Source organism: Podarcis muralis, chromosome 18, assembly GCF_964188315.1.
Source record: "Podarcis muralis chromosome 18, rPodMur119.hap1.1, whole genome shotgun sequence".
In the NCBI taxonomy this organism is placed as follows: Eukaryota; Metazoa; Chordata; class Lepidosauria; order Squamata; family Lacertidae; genus Podarcis; species Podarcis muralis.
Genome location: NC_135672.1, coordinates 6,875,370 through 6,884,684, shown reverse-complemented (window position 1 = coordinate 6,884,684; position 9,315 = coordinate 6,875,370). Strand labels below are relative to the sequence as shown.

At 45.4% G+C, this 9,315-nt stretch overlaps 1 protein-coding gene across 1 annotated transcript; it reads right to left on the bottom strand.

The window, feature by feature from the left end:
- Window positions 1-356: 356 nt before the first annotated feature.
- On the bottom strand, window positions 357-4,772 carry ARRDC5 (arrestin domain containing 5). Its single transcript, XM_028713995.2, has 3 exons — window positions 4,504-4,772; window positions 2,664-2,872; window positions 357-878 (listed from the first exon to the last, which is right to left on the bottom strand). Exons 1-3 carry the CDS (start codon window positions 4,751-4,753, stop codon window positions 396-398), a joined length of 942 nt encoding a protein of 313 aa, XP_028569828.2. The 5' UTR covers window positions 4,754-4,772; the 3' UTR covers window positions 357-395.
- Between the last annotated feature and the right edge of the window lie 4,543 nt (window positions 4,773-9,315).

The following is a 9,315-nucleotide window of genomic DNA, read 5'->3' as shown; positions in this document are numbered from 1 at the left end:
CGCTTCTGGTGAACCAGAGCAGCGCACGGAAACACCGTTTACCTTTCCACCAGAGCGGTACCTATTTATCTACTTGAACTTTGATGTGCTTTCGAACTGCTAGGTTGGCAGGAGCTGGGACAGAGCAAGGGGAGCTCACCCCGTCGCGGGGATTTGAACCGCCGACCTTCTGATCGGCAAGTTTAACCCACAGCGCCTCCCGTGTCCCCAATGTGTGTGTGTATAAACAGAAATAATCATTTTCTTAGAAGCCAAGAACAGAACCAGAAAGGGTCATGAAAACGTAAACATAAACTTTAATTCACCTGGGTGGTTCCAAAAACTATGAACATCTCTTGGTAAAAGGAGTCTCTGGAGTGCTGGAGCCATGATCCTTCGCCCTAACACTCTTTGGATTATTCCTGAACATCTGCGATTTCATTCCGGATAATGATGGGGATCTTTGCCACCAAAGTGCTCATGCACCAGGGGAAGTGGACGGTGGCCGTCAACTCGTACCCGACATCCATGATGTCGTCGGACTTGCATGAGCTGCTGACGGACATGACTTTGGGCAGGGAGAGGGTGCTGTTGATCTTGGTGGCCTCGCAGGGGGACCCTCTCCCGATGTGAGACTCCAAGCGCATCATCTCCTCCCGCTGCTCCAAAGTGCGTTTCTCGGCCCGGAGGTTGAAGGCCTTGTAGAGGACCACAGTGTGCAGGGCGAAGACCACTTTCTTGATGGACTTCCCTGTCCGGTTGGTGATCTCCGTCGTGAAAGTGATGTCATCTCCCGGCGCGTAGATGTTTTTGCCAAGGGAGAGGCGCAGGGTGATGGGGGAGCTCTTGAAGCAGCAGTTGTACAGGAGGGCCTTCTCGACTTCCACCACCAAGGGGAACTTCAAAGCCATCGGGCAGCGGGAGAAAAGGGGATGCAAACACCGGGTGAATATAAGAAATAGAAGAATTTCCTTGTCAATGAAGCAGGCCGCGGCCAAATCACCCATCTAACCCAGGCTTCCTCAACCCCGGCCCTCCAGATGTTTTTGGCCTGCAATTCCCATGATCCCTAGCTAGCAGGACCAGCGGTCAGGGATGATGGGAATTGTAGTCTCAAAACATCTGGAGGGCCAAGGTTGAGGAAGCCTGATCTAATCTATCTCGTGTTTGTTACGCACTTTGAGCACCTCCTGAGATACCGTAACCACATTCTGCATGATGGTTCCTGAGATCAATGAGATTTTAGCTCATGTTGGGATATCACTGGGCACCCTTTTGAATCAAGATGGCAGGCTGAACCTTTCGAAACTGTGCCTGTTTTAACCAAACCTTGCACAATGGTTCTTTGAGATTGTTGAAATATATACCAAAAATCCATTTGAGTCGTGTGACTCAAATTGGGTCTACTAGACCCATTTATTTCTAAAGCGAGGTGGACTAAAGTCGCTTCTGGAACTGTCCCCCAAAATGTAGGTCCACTACAGAGCATAAATGAAACTTATTCACATCAAATACAACATTAAAACTTCAGCAGTGTTCTGTAGTGGTTAGTGTGTCACACTAGGACCTGGGAAAGACCAGGGTTGAGTCTTCACTCAGATATAAAGCTCATAGGGTGACTTTGGCCCGGTCACTACTCACTCTCAGTATAACCTACTATACAAGGTTGCTGTGAAGATAAAATGATGGGGAGCTGGATAACTGTACATGCCACCTTAAACTCCTTGGAGAAAAGGGTAGGATATGAAATAATAATACAGTGGCACCTTGGTTTAAGAACAGCTTAGTTTATGAACAACTTGGATTGAGAACGCTGCAAACCTGGATGTAGGTGTTTTGGTTTGTGAACTTTGCCTTGGAAGCAGAACATGTTCCGCTTCCTGTTGAGTATGCTCCATTTGTAAATTGAGTCCCCCGCTGCTATGGGAAAGCACGCCTTGGTTTAAGAATGCTTTGGTTTAAGAACAGACTTCTGGAATGGATTAAGTTCATAAACCAAGGTGCCACTGTAGTAGTAGTAGTAGTAGTAGTAGTAGTAATAATAATAATAATACAGTCGTACCTTGGAAGTCGAACGGAATCAGTTCCGGAAGTCTGTTTCACTTCCAAAATGTTCAGAAACCCAAGCGCCGCTTCTGATTGGCTGCAGGAAGCTCCAGCACTCAATCGGAAGCTGCAGAAGCCCCGTTGGACGTTCGGCTTCCAAAAACCCTGTATTTTCCCGTCTATAAGACGCCCCCCATGTATAAGACGCCTCCTATTTTGGGGGACTCAGATTTAAGAAAATGGGGGGAGATGGCCCCATGTATAAGACGCCCCTCTAATTTTTTTTTTACTATTTTTAGAGGGGGGGGGGACCTAGTCTTATACATGGAAAAATATGGTAGTTTGCAAACAGGAACACTCCTGGGTATTCGGGAGCCGAAACGTTCGAGAACTAAGCTGTTCGAAAACCAAGGTACGACTGTAATAATAATAATACAGTAATGGACTTCGAAATTTTAGAAGATTTGTGGTGTCCGTGGATAGCGGGAAAACGGAATTTGGCCCAGCTCAAAAAGGGAAGGGAGGATTCAGTCGTAGAACCATAGAACGGTTGCGTTGGAAGGAATCTCCAAGGGCTCATGTAGTCCAGCCCCACTGCAATGCAACTCGCTTTGAACCCGCAGCTCTGAGAGACTGACCTCCGATATGACAACGTCCTGCCTGAAGACGGAGATCCCTTGAACCAGCAGGTACTTCTTCTGCTTCCGGAGAATAAGCTCCCTCGTTGCGCAGACGCCTTGGAGGAAGTAGCTGATTCGTCCGACCCGGCTAGTGAAGGTGGAGGGGATCCTGGGAGGCAAGACGAAGTGGAAATCAAAAGGGTGGACACCCGGACCCAGCCAGTTCCCTGCAGGCCAAAAAGAAATTCTTCTCACTTTCTCTTCGTTTTCTCTGGTTGGAGCTCTTTGTGACGTGTGAGCCCTGGGAAGCCACTGGCTTGAAATCGTCCCTGTGAGGACTAGGCTAGAGCATAGCTGTCAACTTACAGATTTGAAAATAAGGGACCAGCAGCCTCAAAAATAAGGGACCAGCAACCAAAATAAGGGATTTTAGTCAACCAGCTTCCGAGCCAAAGGCAAAAAGCCCAGCCAGCAGCCAAACGAAGCCTCAAGCGGTGGTTCCCACAGCGCAGCAACCTGGCAAAGGGGATGCAGCAAGGAAAACTACTGTCACCTCTCCGCTGGGAAGCGCTGAGCAAAGGCGAATCCCCAGGCAACAACGCGGCCGATTTGATCAGCACGAGGCATGCAACCTCCACCCCCCAGTCGTTCTTAGACTTCTTATTGCGTGAGCAATGCAGCCAAGCAACAAATTGGAGCCTCCCTCCTCCCTGGCGCTGGGATAAGGGAGTTTCCCGTCAAATAAGGGACGGTTGACAGCTATGGGCTAGAGCAAGATTCGGGTCCTTCTGTGCTCTATCACTGAGCTACAGCCCCTCCCCTAAAATTAAAGTAATGTTCCAGTCCTCATTCTTCTGAATAGAAGCCAGGTTCAAATACAAGCCAGGCCCCTGATCCAGCTAGCTCAATATTGTCTAGCCCATGGGAGCCAGAACCCCATTAACTTGCAATCAAGTTAATTCTTAAGATCGACACACCTTCTTTTACACGCTTATTTTGGTTCTGCCTGGAGGCCAAGGTGCTCATTTTGTGAAAGATACTAGGGAACTTGTTATGATGACTCCTCAGCTATAATGGCTCTCTTCCTGTGCTCAGAGGCCCTCTTGCGTTCATTACCAGGTCCTGCAATCCAGATCTGGCGAAGGAAGTCTCATTTTCAAACCAGACCTTCTTTATTTATTGCCATTTTTAAAAAATTTTTTTTGCTGGCATCTGTCTTGAGATAACAGCAGAGTGCACCTCTGGAGCTGGAGAATCACAGCGCCTGCTGTGGCTGCAGAGACAGGCAACTTGTAACTTCCTGAGTTGCTTTTGCTGCATTAGCCCTGGGTTGTATGTCTGGAGGTCCTGGGCTTTCAGGATGAGAAGACCTCACTGAAGCTGGGATAGCTCAGTCTGTAGAGCATGAGACTGAATCGCAGGTTTCAGCCCTATGTTGGGCAGAAGATTCCTGCATTTGCAGGGAGTTGGGTTAGATTAAAGGTAAAGGTAAATGACACCTGGACGGTTAGGGTTATATTCATAGAGAATCATATTCTTTTAACAGGAATGCAAGAAGATGTCATGCACATTTGTCAATGGCATGTTAAAAGAATATGATTCTCTATGAATATAACCCTTGCAGTTTGGTGCCCTGCCTAGAATATTATATAGTAGATCTGACCCATAATTGACAGTGTCCATCAGACAAATAAAATATTGTAGAACCCTTTAAACCTGTAACTGAGGTAAGAATAGCCAGCATTTTAATTGTAAACAGTATGGTCTCAACTTCTTTTTTTACTATTAAGATCTGTCTCCCCATTTTTTGTGCAGAAATAAAAGGTTTAAGCAGCAACAGACAACCCTCTTTCCTCACGCTCTATCTTGAAAGTTTTTGTCTTGTGGACGTAATCTGCCTTGTTGACGCAGGTCCCGGGCTGGCTGTAGTCCTTCTCGACGTCGGTCTCTTCGATCCACTCAAGGTAGCCCCTTCCGATCAGCTCAACTTTCACCAGAGGGTCCACCAGGGTGCTGTGGAGGCTGAGAACCAGTTGCCCCTCTACCACCGAGCCGGCTACGTACACATCCTTCGGAATCACCAGCTCGATAGACTTCACCACCGACATGGGTGGCCCAGAAGGAGCTCCGGAGACTGTTCCCTCCGATCTCTAGAATCCCTGCAAGGGCTGCGGTGGATGATGTCAAAAGGGCTTGTGATGTCACAACAGTGTGTTTCAAGAAAGAGCAGCTCCTTGCAGAGGGAATGTTAGAATTCCTGCTCCGTGATTGCAGTCATGGGATTGTTGTCTTTCACATGACGGTGCATGTTTTGACTCCACAGAGTGGGAAGTGACGGAGACAGGATGTTTGTGTTACTGTGTTCCGTGAAGTGGGACTCTTGTCCTTTGTTCTTTTCCTCTTTGCTGACTGATGCTAGAGAGAGAAGGAGCCATGTTGCAGTGCTCCGTGTGTGTTTTTATGTAAATAAAGTAGATTAGCCAAAATGCTGAGTTGCTGAGGTCTGTCACGCAAGTTGCGAAGACTCTGCGGATCCCTAAGTGTACCGATGTCTGTTGGCATCGGTCGCTGTGATGTTCGGGCAGAAGAAAGCTTATGAAGCTCCCGAACGATCGACCAGGAGGGAGAGAACATGCCAGTCAGGCATGTGTCTCTGCCAGGGTCCTACTTGAGTGTAGGCTGAACTCCTGACAGGGAACCCAATGGCGACACCATTTAAAGCCCTTGAATAGTCAAGTTACTTGGTATGGGGAGTTATGGGGTGTTAGAGGAGGGGAGTACCTCTGGCTACTACAAGAGACACCACTTGCCGACAAAGGTCCATGTAATCAAAGCTATGGTTTTCCCCCGTAGTGATGTATGGAAGTGAGAGCTGGACCATAAAGAAGGCTGATCGCCGAAGAATGGATGCTTTTGAATTCTGGTGCTGGAGGAGACTCTGGAGAGTCCCATGGACTGCAAGAAGATCAAACCTATCCATTCTGAAGGAACAGGTAGGTAGCCATGTTGGTCTGTTGTTGAAACAAAATTAAAAAAAAACCTTACAGTAGCACCTTTGTTGTTGTTTAGTCGTTTAGTCGTGTCCGACTCTTCGTGACCCCCTGGACCAGAGCACGCCAGGCACTCCTGTCTTCCACTGCCTCCCGCAGTTTGGTCAAACTCATGCTGGTAGCACCTTAGAGACCAACTAAGTTTGTGTGCATGCACACTTCTTCAGATACTGATTTCCTTCATTCTGAAGGAAATCAGCCCTGAGTGCTGACTGGAAGGACAGATCCTGAAGCTGAGGCTCCAATCCTCTGGCCACCTCATGAGAAGAGAAGACTCCCTGGAAAAGACCCTGATGTTGGGAAAGATGGAGGGCAGAAGGAGAAGGGGACGACAGAGGATGAGATGGTGGGACAGTGTTCTTGAAGCTACCAGCATGAGTTTGACCAAACTGCGGGAGGCAGTGGAAGACAGAAGTGCCTGGCATGCTCTGGTCCAGGGGGTCACGAAGAGTCGGACATGACTAAACGACGAAAGAACAAAAACAAGTACCTCTGGCAAGGGACAAGGTTTTAAGGTCCTATTAGATTCAGCAGGGCTTACTCTCAGGTAAGTGCATTTCGGGCTGCACCCTTTGTGACCCAAGTTTTGGGTCCTTTTTAGGTTCAGGGTGTCACTGCTTTACACCCCCCCCCCCACAATATTTGAAAACGTCATCTTTGTACTTAAACACAAATTGGCCGGGAACGTCATTCTCTGTGTCCTTATCCATTTATTTAAAGAACAACAAACTGGTGGTTGCTTTAACTTTTTGATATGTGGCGATTTGAATCATGAGGATGAAATTGAAGAACTGCTGAGTCTTGAATGAATTGCCTTGGAATTGAGGACTTCATTAGACTTTCTTCTGCCTTTTCATTTTATTTTGTTCTAAGGGCTTGTTAGAGATATTGTGTAAGCGTGGTGTCAGCTCCCTAAAAACAGGTCAGCAACTTTGGGGCTCCCCCCCTTAAAAAAGGTCGACAACTTGGGGGGGCGTCAGAGGGATCTTTGCACCACGGCGCCGGATATGCTTATGACGGCCCTGGCTAACACAGTGGTTTGACTTAGCCCCCGGAGGCGGACTCCATTGTCTCTTGATGGAGGCCAACAATGGGTTACCTTTCTGACCCGCCAAATCCTTCCACCCCATGAATCCAAAGCACACCTGAAGTGCATAGCCCCCCCGCAAAGAACCTTGGGAAGTCTGTTAAAGGTGCTTGGGATTGTAGCATTGCGGGGGGTAAACTACAATTTCCAGGATTCTTTTTTTTTATAATAATATTTTATTAAGTTTAACAATAGAAAAAAACACAACCACAAAGAACAATAAAAACACAGGGGAAATATAAAACATAGTAATACAAACATTTAACCTAACAAGGGAAAAGAAAAAGTCAATACACACACAAAAAGGTAAAACACAAATCACTCTTTTCTAGTTTTTTATCTTTGATTAACTTATTTTCCTGACTTCCTCACGCCTCCCTTTTTTGTATCCCTTTTTAACAGTTAGTTCAGCAAATTCATATCCTACTACCTTTTCCTTACTTATTTTACCTTCCAAATTTATAATTTCAAATTTTTATCTATCTTGTTGCTAGAACCCCTTCATTTCATTTCAATGTCATCAGCATTCATACATTTTACAATACTTCTGTAAATAGATTTTAAATTTCCTCCAATCTTCTTCCATCGACTCTTCTCCCTGGTCTCGGATTCTGCCAGTCATCTCCGCCATTTCCATATAGTCAATTACTTGCATCTGCCATTCTTCCCGGGTGGGTAAATCTTGTGTCTTCCAATGCTTTGTGATGAGTATTCTTGCTGCTGCTGTAGCATACAAAAAGAAAGTTCTATCCTTCTTTGACACCAATTGGCCAACTATGCCCAGGAGAAAGGCCTCTGGTTTCTTCACGAAAGTATATTTAAATATCTTTTTCAACTCATTATAAATCATCTCCCAGAAAGCCTTAATCCTCGGGCACGTCCAGGATTCTTAACGCAGTAGAAATGTGTTTTAAATATATAGTGCGGGTGTGACATTTATGGGATTTTAAGTTCAGCCTCACAGGTTTTGTTCTCTGTGGGAGACATGAGACAGGAATCTCATACTCAGGACACCGCAGTTCTATATAATAAATCCCCAGTAGACCATGCGGGTGGCACCGTGGTCTAAACCACTGTGCCTCTTGGGCTTGCTGATCAGAAGGTCGGCGGTTCGAATCCCCGCGACGGGATGAGCTCCCGTTGCTCGGTCCCAGCTCCTGCCAACATAGAAGTTCGAAAGCACGTCAAAGTGCAAGTAGATAAATAGGTATCGCTCCGGCGGGAAGGTAAACGGCGTTTCTGTGCACTGCTCTGGTTCGCCAGAAGCGGCTTAGTCATGCTGGCCACATGACCCGGAAGCTGTACGCCGGCTCCCTTGCCCAATAAAGCAAGATGAGAGCCGCAACCGCAGAGTCATCTGTGACTGGACCTAATGGTCAGGGGTCCCTTTACCTTTAGAGATCCATCATCTTTTTCTCTTTTTTGCTCAACAAATTGTTCCAGTATTTCCAGTGTGGCAACAAAGAAAATCAAAGAGCCTCACAGTGCCTTCTAAGAGACTTGTTATTTATCAGTGATAATTAAATATTTGACAAATGGTGGTTATTGCTGAGATGATTATATTAACCCCTGTAGTGATGTGCGCAGGCTTTTAACACTTAATTTTACACTGGCCTTTGTTATAAGAAGTAAATGTGTTCTGATGCAAGCTTTTGCAGGCTAGAGGACCCAAGATGCATGAAAAGTTTCACCAGATGCATGAAAAGTTAACAAACTGCCAGGAATGAAGGGGGAGATAAGAATGCTAATTGGCAATGAATGCAAAAAGCACAGTCCACGACAATTAAATTAGGGCTTGAACTTTTACAAAATTAGCACAGTGACTCCTCATATCAGCAATTGTGCTGATAACAATCAACATTGCTGAGTAAATTTAATAATAATAATAGATTTAAGACTTTCAGTAATGCCTTTGCCTCTCTTCAAGATCCTGAATGAATACAATTGGGATATGTTTGACTCTTTCAGCAGTTTCACTCTTTGATATGATTATGGTAGTCAAGATAACATTGGAAGGATAATACTGGAAGACCAAAAGGCCTCTATGCAAATTAAATGATGGGATTTAGCCATTTTGAGCAAGTCAGCATGCTTAATTAGGGTGTAGCAAGGCACTCTGAAGTCTATAGGTTTGACATAAAGCAGAACATTTTAAAACTTTAAAACTTTGCTGGCATGCTAGACAAAACAAGATATTTAGAAATATTTTCCCATTGTGGTTGTATTAGGGTGCACTGAATTTTTCAGCTTTCAAATTCCAAAAAATGAGGGGTGCCAAAAAGTTGTAACATGACTTGGGAACTTTGGTTAAATTAATATACAGTAATTTAGTTTTGCCTGGTAAGTAAACTGTGGGTAAAATTGCACAGAAATAATTAAAAATGATTGCCAAGTAGCTGCAGTTACATATTATTATTTAGCATTGCCTGACATTTTCACAGGGTAAAATTAAAATTATTTGGTTTCCCGGAAACAGTTTATGTGCTTCTTCATCAAATGTAGACTTACCAAGCTAAACATTGTTCAGTCACAA

Excerpts from the sequence above, each read along its gene's own strand:
- ARRDC5 (XM_028713995.2), bottom strand. The coding sequence starts at position 4,753 with ATGTCGGTGGTGAAGTCTATCGAGCTGGTGATTCCGAAGGATGTGTAC. Across the intron at positions 2,873-4,503 it reads AAAAACTTTCAAGATAGAGC|GGAACTGGCTGGGTCCGGGT; the intron begins GTGAGGAAAGAG and ends TTTGGCCTGCAG. Across the intron at positions 879-2,663 it reads AGGACGTTGTCATATCGGAG|TTCCCCTTGGTGGTGGAAGT; the intron begins GTCAGTCTCTCA and ends ATGGCTTTGAAG.